Raw genomic sequence first — 16986 nt, 5'->3', positions numbered from 1 at the left:
TCTCTTCAAAATGAATGAGATTTCTATTAAAGTTTCACAAGTCTAATAAAATAAGTAAATATGTGTAAGATGTAAGACTGCAGTATGACACATCTAGTTGGAGACAAACTTCGTAGCCAATTCAATTTGCTTTTGGAGAACAGCAGCAGACATACACACGGAAGAATTATATAAATTTTGTGTAGTAATTTTGCAGCATTATGGAATTGAGCATTACTATTTTCAAGCTTACCGTGATGCCACAGACAGAGAAAAACCTTAATCTCAATTTTATCAATATAAAGTTCTCAACCACTTTTTTATCACGTGAAAATTGTGTATTTTACTGCTGATGGGCCAGACATCATCCATTATAGTGTGAAACACCTAAACAAAGAAGTTCCATGTTTTGTACAAAGTTCAATATTCTGACACTGGGGAGGAGGGAGCATATACATCGACACTTGAGTGAGTGAATGATCGTGCCAACTTGCACAGCCGTAGTACCATTATGATATTAATACACTTAACACCTGTAAGTTTTAAGGCATCTTAAAGGTCCATGAAACCACCTGTGATCTTGTGATGTGTGCACTAAAAGATGCTCTGGTGACATTGTGTGACAGGACGCAGTGATCATCAATTTTGGGGACCAAACATGGCAATACAGGTTATACAACTGCTTCCTATGTTGTGGATTGGATCGTCCAACATCACTGTATAGAGTAGATTTGTGTAGTCTATAGTGCAGTTATTGTTTGTTTGTTTGTTTTTAACCGCCAGTGACTATTGGTCACAGCTCAGTCAGCCTCCAGCTTCCATTGGTGACATGCCAGGAGAGTAACAAGTTTCATATTTAGCTTTCTCTGTGTGCTTTTATAGTTTAATTCTTAAGTTAGTAGTACTAGGGTGGATAGGGCATGTGCGTGCTATGTGTGGATGTAGGAGGAGCTGGCTGCTGTTCGTGAGAACGTTTGAACACGCTTTTGGCCACAATCAGCTGTCTGCAGGTCGCTGCCTTGGATGTAGCGGCGGAGGATAATGTGGTGCGTCACATGGGACACATCAGATGTCATCACTGTATCGCCCACAGATTACGTACCTGATGTGGAGGGATTCACCCACACCTCAGGGGGAGTGACTGCTCGATATGGAAAGTCAGTGTGGAAACTTGACACCCGGCCTCTCTCATTCCGACTGTGAGTGTGCTTCTTCAGCAGGATCCAAGCGGGCAAATGGGGACAGTTATCAGGAACTCCAGTGTTAGTTGTATTATGGAGACCTTTAAGGAAATAGTGCCCTAGGCTGGAAAGAAGTCCGGTGTGCACTCAGTGTGTCTGCTGGGGGCCCTTATCAGAGATGTGAAGGAGGCTGTTGCATGCAGCTATCGAGGGTGCAAGGTGAAATTGTCTGCAAGTTGTGGCTCATGTTGACACCAGTGACATTGTGGCTTGATTTCTGAGGCTATCCTCAGATCGTACGTTCAACTGGTGGAAGTGGTGAAGACTGCTGGTCTCACTCGTGTGGTGCGAGCAAGACTCACAATTTGCAGCATTGTTCCCACAGTTGATTGGGATCCTTAGATTTGGAGCCGAGTGGAGGGTCTCAGTCAAAGACTGTTGATTTTGTGATGGTCTCGGCTGCAGGTTTATGGATTCGCGTGATGAGTTGGAGAATTATTGGACTTCTCTCAGTAGGTAAGGGTGCACTATACAAAGGAAGCAGCTACTCGGGTAGCTGAGTACTTGAGAGGCGTACATGAATGTTTTTGGACTAGGCAGTTGTTTGATGGCCTCTGATTAATGCTTGCCAGTCAATACGCAGAGGTTGAAAACAGACTGCATACAAAGTAAAGACACTTGGACTGTCAAAATTTTAACAGCGGATTCTAGAAGTATTTGTGACAAAGTTCCTGAATTTATTGCTGTCGGAGAAAGTTATCTTGCTAAAATTATTCTTGGAACTGAGAGCTGGCCGAAACCTGAAGTAGAAAGCTCCCAAATATTTAGCGAGACACGAAACACATACAAAAATGTCAAATTATTAAATGTTTTAACCAACCACCCTCTTCCACTGTGACAGTTTTAGAATAGTACAAGATAACTACACTTAGCGGCACAAAAATACCCAGATCTAGCAGCATTTGGTGGTAGGCAATTTTAATCCACACAGTATAGACTATGGTCTCTACATATTTGTTGCAGGGGGTACAAATAGAAAGTCTTTTGAAGCAGTTTTGAACACGTTTTCTGAAAAATTTATTGAGCAGCTAGATTGACGTCCTTTACACAATGGTATTATTTTAGACCTTGTAATTACAAGAAAGTTTGACCTTGTTGATAGTGTCAGTGTGGAGACAAGAATTTCATAACAACAGTGATTACTAAAGTTATTAAATCCATCAAGAAGGCTAGGAAAATATTTTTGTTAGAAACAGCAGGTAAGCAGTTGTTAACATCCGACATAGTAAATGCACATAATTTAGTTCCAGTATGATGGACATAAAGGGGTTATGAGCAAAGTTTAAACTGATTGTAAATTGTGCTCTCAAGAAGAAGTATATGTTGAGTAAGTGGATTAAGGACAGAAAAGTCCCAATGTGTTTTAATTGCAAAATTCAGAAGATTATGAAGGAAGGAGAGACCATTGCACTGTCAGTTCAAAACAGAACATGCAAGTGATAACAGGCAAAATTTAGTAGAAATTTGTGCGTCTGTAAAAAGATTGATGTGCAAAGGATACAAAAATTTCTGTCATAGTTATGAAAGGTCTTGCAGAGAACACGAGAAAATTCACTAAACAGGTTGAAGGCTTCTGTCTAGTCGCTCATTGACCAGTCCGATGTGACAATGGAAGACACAAATGGTAACCTAATGTTTCAAATTTCATGTTGTAAGACATCATTCACACAGTAGGATTGTATAGACATACAGTCTTTTGACCGTTGCATGGACTCACATGTGGAGCACATAGATATAGGCATCCCTGGTGTAGAGAAGCAACTGAAAGAGTTGAAAACAAGTAAGTCACCAGGTCCTAATGGAATCCCAATTAGGTTTTATGGAGAGTACTCTGTTGTATTGGCCTATTACTTAGCTTGCATTTATCAGGAACATCTTACCCAGCTCAGAGTCTCAATTGACTGGTAAAAAGTGCAGGTGACTCTGTGTATAAGAAAAGTAAAAGACTTTACCTGTACCATTACAGACCAATATCCTTAACATTGCTCTGCTGCAGAATTTTTGAGCACATTCTGAGACTGAATGTAACAAATTTGCTTGAGACAGCAAACCTTCTGACCACAAATCAGCATGGATTTAGAAAATGTTTCTCATGAGAAAATCAGCTTACCATTTTCTCACGATATCCTGCAAACCATGGGTGAAGGGTAACAGGCAGATCCTGTATTCCTAGATTGTGGGAAAGTGTTTGACAAAGCACTCTGCTGCAGACTGTTGATGAAAGTCAGAGCACATGGGTTAGGTCCCCAGATATGTGAGTAGCTTGAAGATGTCTTAAGTAATGGAACCCAGTACATTGTCTTCAATGGCAAGTGTTCATTAGAAACGCAAGTATAGTCAGAAGTTCCCCAGGGAAGTGTTATAAGTCCACTCTTATTCTCTATATATGTACATATATTATCTGACAGATAAGGTGAGTGGCAATATGTGTGTGTTTGCTGATGACACTGTTTTATGGGAAGGTGTCATCATTGAGTGACTGTAAAAGGATACAGGGTGACTTAGACAAAATTTCTACCTGATTTGTTGAATGGCAGTTTACTCTAAATGTAGAAAAATGTAAGTTAATGCAGATGAGTAGAAAAAACATTCCTATAATGTTTGTGTACAGCATTAGTAGTGTGCTGCTTGACACAGTGATGTCAATTAAATATATTGGTATAAGGTCACGAAGTAGTGTGCAATGGAATGACCGTATGAATATGGAAGTAGAGAAGGTGAATGGTCAACTTCGGTGTACTAAGAGAATTTTAGGAAAGTGTAGTTCACCTATGAAGGAGATTGCGTATAGAACGCTAATGTGACCAGTTTGTGAGTACTGCTGGAGTATTTGGGATCCCCACCAGTTCAGACTAAAGGAAGACATCAAAGCAATTCAGGGGCATAGTGCTAGATTTGTTATCATGGATAAGAAGTATACGCAGATATTATGGAGATGCTTTGTGAACACAGTTTGTAACCCCTGGAGGGAAGACAACATTCTTTTCATGAGGCACTGTTGAGGAAGTTTAGGGAACGGGCATTTGAGGCTGACTGCAGAGCAACTCTCCTGCTGCCATACATTTCACTTGTGGACAACAAAGATAAGGTGAGAGAAATTGGGACTTATTTGGAGACTTGTGACTATGATGGAACACTGTGAGTCACAGGATATGGAGAGCCTAACTTGGTTCAGGAGGATGGTACATGCCTCAAAAAGCGTAACATCAAGATGACTGTTGAAGAAAAATAGTTGTTATCAGATAAATGACAAGCTCTGGGGCACCTGGTGCTCTTCATTCACCTTGTTGTTGTTGTTGTTGTTGTTGTTGTTGTCTTCAGTCCTGAGACTGGTTTGATGCAGCTCTCCATGCTACTCTATCCTGTGCAAGCTTCTTCATCTCCCAGTACTTACTGCAACCTACATCCTTCTGAATCTGCTTAGTGTATTCATCTCTTGATCTCCCTCTATGATTTTTACCCTCCACGCTGCCCTCCAATGCTAATTTAGTGATCCCTTGATGCCTCAGAACATGTCCTACCAACCGGTCCCTTCTTCTTGTCAAGTTGTGCACAAACTCCTCTTCTCCCCAATTCTGTTCAATACCTCCTCATTAGTTATGTGATCTACCCATCTAATCCTCAGCATTCTTCTGTAGCACCACATTTCGAAAGCTTCTATTCTCTTCTTGTCCAAACTATTTATCGTCCATGTTTCACTTCCATACATGGCTACACTCCATACAAATACTTTCATAAACGGCTTCCTGACACTTAAATCTATACTCGATGTTAACAAATTTCACTTGAGGCACTGGGTTGGAGAAGTGGAGTGGGATATTACATGCATCACTGTCCCACAGCTGCTTTAGTTATCACAACTCTACTGCCCTCTCCATGACAAATGAAAACAGTGACAACAGTTGTTACATACTTTTTTTAAATTAAAATTTTTGATTGTATGAATATATGGTGTGTTCCGTATCAGCTAGCATCTTCCTTCCCTGCCAGTGACATCTGTCAGTCACAAAGTTATTTTAATTGATGTTTAGTGTTGGTGCAATAGCCAAATCCCCACCATGTAAGACTTAAGAAATGCACCTTAAAGTCATCAGACTACTCGGATTTAATCATATCTAATGGCATGCCTTAAAATGCAGTTTATGATAAAGTTTGATGCAATCACCAACACTCATAAATGCTGTCCGACACCCATTGTAGATCATGCAATTCGATAGAGGAATGAGGAGAAAGATGAAGGAAGTAGTATTTTCCCTGTCCATTAAATGTTTTCACACACTTCACAAAACACTCCCGTGACAGTTCTTCCTACTGGCAGACTGTAATGCACAAAATGAGCTGAAGGGTTTGCACTTTATCTGCCCTAGGGGTTGAATTGTAGAGAGCCTCATGAAGTCTCTGATGCTGTGTATCCTCAACACTTTCTGCCACATGCAGTCCAGCACTGCTATGAGTCATCAGACATCGCCCTCTAATTACATTATCCAACCCTAAAAGATTGTGCTCAGTTGGATGTTGTTAATTATGTTTGTTCCACTAAATGCTACCCTGTTTGTATCCAGTTGCAAGAAAGAGCAGTCCAAAAGGAAACCACCAAGGTGAGTTGTTCAGTAGACCAAACTGGCTAATTTCCAGTCAGTTGGGTGTTTTTGAAAACCAAGGCAGCTTCCAGCATCATAAGCTGGATACATCATACCACTGATTTATCCATCCTGAAATTTTTAGGCCAAATTAGAAGGTATCTCAGCCTTTTGTGGTGCATTAAATGCTGCCCTGCAATCCAGGGGACATAAGTTGGTGCCAAATACTGTATTTCACATTGTGTGTTGGTAGTGTGTGCTGTGCTCTACTATATTCAGCATAGAGGATGAATTAATATGGGGTGCTGTGTCAGCACAGATAAAAGGAAACATTGTTTCTAGCCTGCTGTTGCTTTTAAATGCCATTGCATGGCACTAGTGTTTATGTTACAACATAATTCTTGTAGCGGAGAACAGTAATTGTGTTGCCTAATAATGGAGTGGACAAGACGAAAGGTATATGTGAAGTGATGAAGATGGGTAGTATGACACTTCCCGAAACGTCGCGAGATATCAACGCTACCACCTGGCTGGAGACCTGAGAAACCTTCATCAATACGAAAGGTTTTTGAAACTATCACACTTCATGAGGTAGAGGAGTTTCTTTGCAATGTGTGAACTGGAAAATAAAAAATAACATGTTAAAACAGGTCTTCATCCAGAAGACTGATGCTGTGCTTAACACCAGAAGCAGTGACACAATAAATAAGTCTCTGCTAACACAGTACAGACAGATTCTCTTTGAGATGGAACTGAATTTGTGGGGAAAAAAGAGGAATTTTTAAGTAATCTGGATATTGCAGACATCAGATTGCAACTGCGGATCCTCCTGTCATATCCATTAGTACCGATCGTCACATTTCTGTAGAAGATGATTAGATTTGATTTTATGTATTTATCTATTATGAGTATTGCAATGTGCAGTGTAACATATTTGTCAATCTTATTAACCTAATTGTATTACCATTACAACATAGCCCTTCAACCATGCTTCTCAAACTGAAGCAACTGCTTGAGATGACAGCTGATTTTGAAATATGGAATAAATATACAATGCAATCTTCTGTTTCCAAATGTTTTGAGTAGCAACAAGTTTTTACTTCACCAGAATTGCTTTTCTGATATTTGTGTCTTTCTTTGCAACAAACGGTTCTATCATTCGGATTAAAATTTCAAAATTGAGCTGTGATATTCTTGTGAAGTTATGAAAAACAGCCCTATGCTCTAAATTACACTTTCGCTGTATGTCATTCCTGTCATGTCACCCACAATATTTTCACCCACTGCACCTTTGTTTTTGTCTGCTTTTATTGTCAAGTAGTATTATTGCATCACGACATATTCATCCTCTTTGCCAAACATAGCATAGCACAGTACACAGTACAAATATAAACAATGTGATATATTTGGCACCAGCTTGGGTCATAGCAGACAATGTGTATACACATACAGAAATGGTTGTTGCCTTCGCCACAATGCCAATGACAAGGCGCAGAGCAGTGGAGAGAAATCCAAGATGCGATCAAAGAGAGTAAGCTGGTGACAAGCAGTCTTACAACAGTCCTATAATACAGCAAAGATAGCTCCAACAATATCAAGCAGGAGCACTGAACCAGCCAGCTGTGTGCTGGGTGGCCACCTACATACCAGTTACGTGAAACCCTATTGGGCACTGTATCCATGTGGCATGAGACAGGGGTGCATTGCACACAGCGCTGCGTGGCTGCGATGTCCCTAATGGTCACATAAGTCCATCTCCTCTAGTGGGCATTCAACCTCTGTGGCGCCCGATACCAGATCTCCCCCAAGAGCGTTGTGCACTGGATGATGCTGAGAGAAACTGAAAGGAGGTATGAATGAAAATGCGGTACTGACTGCTGCTGGTTGGGGGAAGGGAGAATGTTCGGCAGTGTCCATTGGGATGACACTAGAGGTGAGGACACCGGATGGTTTTCCAGAACCTTGTGGACGCAGAAGATAGTGCCAGTGCACCTGTGGGTAGTTGCCAGTGGTACCAGCTCTGGGGCCTCGTCGTCATCAGAAGGTGGAAGGGGGATGAGGCGGTGGCAGGTGTGATGCCCGTGTTCGAAGCCAGAACTAATTGTGGTGATGGTGCTCAAGCTCGTTGTATGTTTGGATAGACACTGGAGGTGAGGACACCGGAGGGTTTTCCAGAACCTTGTGGACGCAGAAGATAGTGCCAGTGCACCTGCGGGTAGTTGCCAGTGGTACCAGCTCTGGGGCCTCGTCGTCATCAGAATGCAGGTGTGATGCCCGTGTTCGAGGCCAGAACTAGTTGTGGTGATGGGGCTCAAGCTCATTGTGTGTTTGGATAGACATAACTTGCCTTCCATGGGTTTCTACTACCATTTCCAGCATTCAAGAAGCAATTTCCCTGTAGCAGTGGGCCCACACAGCTGTGCCCAGTGTGTAGCAGTGGGATGGTTGGGAGGGGATTGCCAAAGAGGGCTTGTTAAAAGGTGAAGTAGGGTCCATGGTTGCCGCCTGTGGAGCAGCTTGGCAGGGCTACCACCGGCATATGGTGGTGTGACAAGTGCTCAGAAACAGCATGAGGGCTGAGGTAGTGGCAGAGCAATCAACATCTTTCTTCATTTCCTGCTTAAATGTCTGAACATGATGTTCTGCTTCACCATTGTTGGAGGGATGGAAAATATGTGTTACACCATTGGCCCCACAGAAGTGTTTGAAGAAGGCACTACGAATTGGGGCCCATTATCAGAGACCAAAGTGTGAGGTAAGCCTTTGATGGATAAAACCTGGGCCAAAGCAGTAAGGGTGGCATTGGTTGTAGTGGAGGCCATGCTTGCCACGGTTGGGTACTTGGGAGTTGGTATCCACAGTGAGCAAATACATCAATCCCAGAAATTAGCATGCAAAATATAGATTTCAATAGTCTAAAGCAGAATGATTTCATTTGAAAATTACTAACTACAGTGAATGTATGATATACTGATGCCCTTGTGGGGTGGAATAGGAGTGGGATATGCAGCTGCGACACCAACTGCAGATACACCTGTTTGCCACAAAGTGTGCAGGACTGCCAGCGATCTGGACGGTCTGCCTGGGAGTAAGTGCAGAAATACTGTGGGCACAAAGGGAGTGACACCCATGACCTGGGATGCAGTGCGACCGGAGGCTAAGATGGCGTAGAGACATCAGACATGTTCCACATCATGGAGGACCTCCTCACTACGGATCAATTGGAATGAAAGTAAAACTGATCTAATCTAAACAAGGACAAGTCATGAGCGTGCTCAGCCTGAGGGTTGTCATATGCCTGCGGCGCAGGAGTGGAGCGTGTGGAGGTGCATTGACCACCACAACTTGTGGCCTTGCCATAAGTCATTCCTTAGCTGCCTGTGTAATTTTAGACAATTGTGTGGTGCTCAAAGTGCCATCTGACAACGGGTTATTGAGTGTCAGTACCATAGTGATACCTCTGGATCTGGTGCAATCCGAACGTTCACATCATGAATCAAGGTGTCCACCTATGAAGCCTTGCAACCTCGATTGCTACAACTCAAATCACATTTGTGCCTGAGACCTTATAAGTCAGTGACCCGAGAATGGTATGGTTGTCCCAGCTGTTTATAGTATTGATGGAGCCTGAAGGCAACCACATGGTATCCCCGGGTCTCATAATTAGTCAACAGAACACATAACTACTGAAAGGAGAGTGTGCTGGGGTCTGACCAAGGGGCCAACATTCAGAACAGAAAGAACGTGTCTGGTGAAGCCCAAGACAAAAATAATAATCACTGCAGTGAATAATCTGTAAATTTAAATGCCGTGAAATGCTGTTTCAGATGAAGCAAGTATGTGTCTGTCCTCCTTAGTGTCATTGAGAGGTGCAAACAATGGAGGACGTATGGGTGCATCAGTAGTGGAAGGCACTGAGGCCTGGAGTAACTGAGGTTCATGTGCTCTGAGTTCGTCTGCCTGAATGTGAAGTGATTTTTGTAACAAGTGTAACCGGAGCTGCTGCTGCATGTATTCCTTCAGTTGCTCCAGCAGGCAAACTAGTTGAGTGTCTGTGCTTCTAAATAACTTCCTTTTTCCTCATTGCCAATGCTGTATTCGCGGGTGGCAGAATATCACCGCGCATGTTGGGAGTTTCAAGAAATGCAGAAATGAAGGAAGCTGCCATGTGGGAGAGCCACCTGCAGAAGAATAACCCAAACTAACAGTAGGTGAGTGAAACGCAGCAGACCGCAGATGAACAACAGACCAGGACGAGGACAAACACCCTAGACGACAATGAAGTACTAAACTAAGCCTTTGCCACAATGATGACAGCAAGGCCCAGAGCAGCGGAGAGACAAATCCAAGATGTGACCATATAGAGTAACCAGGCAACAAGCAAGTGGTCCTAATACAGCGAAGATACGTCCAACAGTATCATACGTGAGCTCTGATTTGGTCAGTTGTGTGCTGGACGGCCACTTATGTACCGGCTGCATAAAATGCTACTGGCCACAGCACTCATTGGATGCGAGACAGTGATTCACTCATCGCGCAAGCTCAGTGCTGCGCAGCTGCGATCCTCACTGACGGTCATCTAAGTCCGTCTCCTCTAGTGGGTGTTCAACCTCTGTGGCACCCGATACCAGAGTGTCTATGGAGACTCAAACAATGTACATAGTTGTAGGCTTGTTGCAGATTCCTCAGAAACAGTGTTGCCAGCAGAAACATGCCAGTGTAAACATGGTTTTATCAACTATATCACTGTCTCTACTTAAAGTATGGAGATGCATTAGGAGATTTTACAGTAAATGCAGTTGGCCATCTCCAAACAAAATATAGACACATTGCTCAGACAGTGGTGGAGAACTTTGTGATGGCAACTGCAGGGTGCATATGACTCGGGAGATCCGGGAAAAGCCCGGGAATATTTTCATCCAGGAGAAAACTGGGAAAAACTCGGAATTTTTTTAGAATTCTGGGAATTTTTCATTAGTTTAGTTTTCAGATAGATTTTCGTAATTTTGACTGGTAAGAACCAACATTCTAACAAAGGATATTACTGTATGCCAGTAAAACACAGCGTCATACAAGCGTCTGCCAACAGCAAAATGTGTCAAAGGCTTTAGGAAGACTATGCAGTGCTTGCGCCATTCGTTGCGTGGAGTGAGTTGCACGCAAATGGTTTCATATTTGACTGTAGACACGGCGAAACCAATATACACTTCTGTTTCGTCGTTTTATGGGTTCCTGAGTCAGTTCTGAAATGAAAGTTTTGGCAGCTGCAAGTTGTACAAGTTGTGATGGAGTTAAAGCTTGTTGCGTGGAATCGCTGCATAATAAAACATTAAGAAATGTGTTTCGGTTAGTGACTGGATGAAGAAAAGGTGTCAGCTCGGTTGCTCAGCATCTTTGCTGAAATAATTCATAACAGTTTATCCAAGAAGTTCTTTTAATTGTCGTAGAATGTCACCAGAACTGTTACCGTTTCTTCTAAATAGAGTTAATTAAGCGATAAGGAATAAAGATATTGTAATGCATGAAGCGCATTACGTGTCACATTGCATGCATTACAATTGAGAACACTCAGCATGCTATAAGATGCGGTTTTAGTTGGTGGTGACGCTTTTTCGTTAACACCAATAATTATCAACAGTAATAGTTATTAACATTAACAGCAGTAATCATTCAAAGCAGGCCACATTAAGAAGAGAATGGTTTGCAAACTACTCTCTTGAAGATAGATCTGTACAGTGTCAATATTTCAAAATTGTAACCTGTATGAATGGGGAGCACTGCAGCGATGTTTTAAATAGATGAATATCTAATGAAGAATGCAGATTCTTGAATTTGTATAGCCTTCCCTACTGTCAACAATATTCCTTAACAAACAGTTGGCCAACTCGAACGATGAGATTTTAGTCTTGTAGACAAGAGCATTGCCACAGCTAGAATTACACTTGTTTGTATTTTTCTTAATTCAGTTGTATATGTGCTCCTTACTCAATAAATATTGCTGTGCAGCTCAGATACAGTCTAACCATCTATGTTAGAATCGCACATGACGGTCTCAGTGGGAGCAATATGTTGCTTATTTTTGTAATCAGCATCACTGAAATCCCACAAATACCTATGCAAATCATAGAAGCATAGATATCTAAAAAGCGAACATTATTCTCTGCTCCCCACTTTTTATTTCAATTTATCTACACTCTACGAACACACACAACCTCCAAACTAGTGTCACCAAAGTTGAAACATGCTGAAAGTGTTTAGTATAACCAACGAGTTGCGCAAACACATGGCGCGCTTGCATAGTGCGCGGCAGCGTAGTTGCATGCAACCTAGTGTTGTCGTGTAAACTAGGCTTTAGATTCCTTTGAGCAGTTGCGAGCGGGCTCATGTGCATGTGCAGTGAGTCAGGTATGAGTAGTACCTTCTCCCGCTTCTGGCTACGGAAATGTGGTTGTTAGCTGTATAAGCAGTAGCATCAACCAGCCAGATGCTACATGGAAAAATTTTACTGGCGCGCCCAAGCTGCGAGATTCACTCAAGCGCGCAACAGGCCCAGATCTAGGGTGCAGAAGAGGGAAGGGCAAACCGGGGTGACTGCCCCAGGTGGCAATTTCAAGGTGGGGGAGGGGGGGGCACTAAATTCAATTCTTGAGGAAAAACCTTGTTTCGAAAGCGGCTAGCATCCAGCGCACGTTGGTATATCGATTATCCATATGATTTCCAGTTGGTTTTTGAACATTTGTGCCTACATTTTGAGTTAATTTCTGAATGAATCATAAGCTGATTTTTGAATGCGTGCATAGTGTACGTGATGTGTATGCCAGGGGAATCCCTGTCTCATCTAGAAGTAAACTTCCCTGCAGACAAAAGGGGACGGGGCCATACGAGCTGAGCAGAATAAGGCTGAACAGGTGAATGCCAATGTTTGTTTGAGTGGTTGACTTGGTTTGCAAATGATCAGCATTGTTAAAATTAATAGTGAAAGCCATAGATTCGGACTACCAGAGTGGAAATAAACAAATAACAAGAATAATAGCTAAGAAATATTACTTGTTATCTTCTCGGTGTATCCAAGAAAATCAAATTTTGATATAAAGTTTTTGGCCAGACCACTACACTAGTAAGGGCCAGTTGTACAGTCCCCAGTGAGCAGACCTTAAGTTCTGTTCTGGGAGTAGCGTGGAAAATGTGTTGTGCGACACGTAATAACGCCTAACCGGAGAATAAACGTGGGGTAACTAAACCGGTGATTGTAGCTGGGTTAGTGAAGTTAACAGGAGAATAAATTTTGACACAGGCAGGAATAGTCTCAGAATTACTGATGACAAGATTGTTTGTTAGAACGAGGAAGGAGAAGATGAGAAGCTGGAGCATATGAATGAAATGTGAAACTATTTCCTAACATAAAGCTTTTTGCTTGTAGTAGGCCTAATAGGCATTTGATAGTGGTTCTTCGTGAATTATATTCTGTCATGTTGTAAAAATGACCATTTGCTCCAAAACAGTCTCGTTTATTTCAGATGTATTACAACCGCTGCAATATTAGACAGGTCTATTTTGTTTTATCTAGCAGACAGTGACAAAATACACGTAATCAGTTCCAGAAACATCATCAGTCTTGGGATACTATTTGTATTAACAGATTGTTCAGTGTTAGACAATGACATTTCGTTTTTTCGTGTAGCAAAAGATTTGACGAACTTCGATGAGGTAATAGATTATTTTGCAGAAAGGGAAGCACACCATGTAAAGCTGTAGCGTGATAAGAGAGAAAAAAAGCTAGGGCTTAAGGACTGGAGAAATGTGTACTGTGTCTTACTTGTCTCTTGTCTTTACTGGTTTTATGTATCCCATATTTAATTTTATGTCACACAAAACAGCAAGTTATTAGCTAATAGGCAATAAAGAATGCAAATTTTCTGAAGCGTTCTTGTTCTCCTGGTTACAAATAATCCCATCCAGCATTAATGGCGAGGGGTTCCTTTTTTAAAAGGGTCAGAATGTCAAACCGGCTGACTGGGAGCAGGGTAGGCACCACAGGACATTTTAATTTACACTGTCCTGAATATAGTTTGACGGCATCCATTACAAAATTTACACGTTTGAATTTGACAGAGCGAAATTCAGTGACATGGGATAGAAGAGTGCTGTGTGAAGCGGCATGACACTGCACTTTGGCACACTAAAGACCATATAACATGTCTTACTTTTCCTCGAGGACACATGTTTTATGTATCAGACTCTGCAGAAAGATATGCGCTACAAAACGAATATTTTTTGAAAAGTCAATTTAATTTTTAGTGTCCTACTTCAAATGCTGGAGGAAGGGGGGAGGAGGGGTGCCACTATCAAGTATGGCCCGGTTTGGAAATATAGTAGATCCGTGACAGAGGACTCTTGAGTTGTAGTGGGGAGGAGGGTAGTCTTTACGTGACCCATGATTACGTTTAGTGATTTTGCTGTTTCCTCTTCGTTTATTGCTCTCACATCAAATGAAAACAAAACGAATTTCTGTGGCCAGGAGCTATAAAGTGAATTAAAATACATTCCCATAATTACGGAAGGCTAAAATAAGTTATTAGTTTCAGATTTTATTTTATTTCCACCTTTCTAACAGTCAAGAATTAGTCGCCTTACAGAACAATGAAGTTATTTTTGCCTGTTTGCTAAAGAAATTGGGCTTTTATTACTCTTTTTCCACTGAGGCAATTCATTTATTTGAAAAGAAGTGTTTAATTCTACACTACTGGCTGCTTTCGACTGTTCGCTGCATTTCAAGTGCACGTTTTCATCTTCTGGCAGGTATGACAATATGCCATAATAAAGAACCAAACACGAGATAATATAGTACTGGTACTCCAAGAAAATTTACATCCGAATGTGCACTTTAAGTCGAATTATGCATTTTAGTATGGTTCAAGAAATTCCGATGCTCTTGGAGTATCCTCTGATGTCTTGTTTCTTTTATGACGTAATGTAAGATCCCTTAATGTTGTACACGTACGATCATACGGGCTACCTGCATCATCGTAGCTGTGCAAGTGTGGTGACGCCTGTTATCTGGCATTATCTGGCAACTGATGAAACTTATTTCTAACAGATCCCCTTCAAAACCAGTTTATGAGATGCTGCTACAGAAGTTTATAAAGCTGTGACATGTTCCTATGACTTTCATGTAATGCAGCTGTACACTAGTCACTTTCAACAAAAATTTTATCAGTTTTGTACAGCAACAACTTCATTTAGTATCACGTTCCAGTCTAATTGAAAATAATGATTAGTCATTTCTGCAGGCTAGTCACAGAGTAGACTGATTAGTTAAGAGAGTTATTTTGTAAACTTGTCTAATGAATAATTGGTATGTAACTAAATTGTTGTGCACATTTTATGTACTTTTGCATTAGTTGATGATGCTGTCGTAAATGAGCCCTATGACAAACATCAGTACCAATGAAAAGGGAATATTTAGCTTACGCCTGAGTCCTATGACTATCTGATATGTATTTGTTTATTCTTTCAGGTGTCACAGTTAACTTTTCTGCTACTGCAGGCAGTTCTACAGCAGGCCAATGTGTATTCGTGTCAAAGGTATGGATTGGTTGCTATGAAATCTTAAGTTTCGCTGAAACATATGGTGCAATTGCACAGTATCGTTCATCAAGAGGATGGAAGCCACATGTGTTTGAGGGATTGGTAATTTTCTAATTCAAATTTTGATCTGAAATTTTTGGCTTAAGATGCTATAGGTTATAGTACCCAAAGATAACTATTATAACACAGTATGTAGGTACAATTGTGTAACTATTTGTAATAACAAAAATTGTTACATATGTCATATTGGTGTTTTTGATAATTCCAGCAACATAAAGGTCTTATCATGATTATTATGAACTACAAATAATAATGATGATACTAAATATTTAATGCACTTATCAAAATTTATTTTATTTTTTCCCCAAAGACTGATTTGATGCAGCTCTCCATGCTAATTTTTATAATTGTGTCACTGGCACCACGTCATTGTTTCTTCAAGCCACCATGAGATTTTGTAATCATTTTCATTTATCTTGTTGTAGTCTTCACAAGTTTGTGAATATGTTTTTGGACTATAGCATGCCATACTGTTCACATAAAATTCACATTTCATTGGAACTGCTTGCCAGGGAAAATAATGGATTGGTAGTGGAGTGACTTTATATAACAACTATCCTGTATGGGAATTCATATGTCATATATACAGTTAGGGGAATAAGCACATTTAGTGTCGTCCACATTTGAGGTCTGCACTTTCCTTGCCATGGTGCCAGGTGTGCATTTGTTTATTTGTGGGTAAGGTTTTTTGAGTAAATCTCCTCTGAATTCTTGCATTAGCAGTTCTTGGTTTTCTTTTCACTGTTCACAGTCTGTCCAAAAAGACATAGACTGCTTCTGTTTCTGGTGTATATGTGATGACAACACAGTAATGACATTGGCAGCTTGAGGTAATGACTGTAAACAATAGATATGCATTTAGCCAGGCAGTTGTGACCAGGCAGTGTTAAGTAGTGACTGTAGTGTGTCAATTTTATTGGGTCAGAAATGGTAATGGAGCAACATCTCTTAATCAAGTTTTTATCCTGGACTTTCCATTGTTCAAGTGTTTAAGACATGCTTCAGAATGTCTTGAAGAAGAAAAACGTGTGTGCAGAGGTTTTCCAGTGCACCTTGATCCCTTAACAAAAACAATACTTCGAGTACACCTGCCACGATTTGATTGAAATGCAAAATGTAGACATTTCTTTTCTGGGAAAAACCATCACAGGTGGTGAGACTTAATGCAGAAATTCACGTAAAAGTAAATGCTTTGATGATAATAGCTGACATTCAAGCCAGTGTTAAGAAGACATATTGAGTTGCAGAGAGGCACAACAAAAAGATAGGTATACACTGAGCTTTCGGCCAAAGCCTTCTTCAGAAAGGAAAGAAAATGTCACTCGAGCAGGAACACCTCATACCCATGTTATTGTTATCTCTGGCCATTCAGACTGCCCTTAGCCGCACGAGGTAGCAGTTGTGTGTGTGTGAGGTGTGCCTGCTTGTGTGAATATGTGTTTGTTTTGTTTTCTTGGATACCACCAGGTTGCCGTCGTGTTGTCACTAATCACAGTATTTACTGCCCCGGAAGAGCTGTAGAAGCCAAAGTTGCACTG

The 16986-nt window shown here is 41.1% G+C and overlaps 1 protein-coding gene across 1 annotated transcript in view; it reads left to right on the top strand.

The window, feature by feature from the left end:
- The window catches only part of LOC126162532 (uncharacterized), a 78425-nt gene that overhangs the window by 6259 nt on the left and 55180 nt on the right, over window positions 1–16986 (top strand). The window contains exon 2 of the mRNA XM_049919104.1: window positions 15318–15490. Within this exon, the coding sequence (XP_049775061.1) occupies window positions 15318–15490 (173 nt within the window). The remainder of the gene's footprint in view (window positions 1–15317; window positions 15491–16986) is intronic.

Source organism: Schistocerca cancellata, chromosome 2 (genome assembly GCF_023864275.1).
Source record: "Schistocerca cancellata isolate TAMUIC-IGC-003103 chromosome 2, iqSchCanc2.1, whole genome shotgun sequence".
In the NCBI taxonomy this organism is placed as follows: domain Eukaryota; kingdom Metazoa; phylum Arthropoda; class Insecta; order Orthoptera; family Acrididae; genus Schistocerca; species Schistocerca cancellata.
This window is presented reverse-complemented; position numbering and strand designations above follow the sequence as displayed.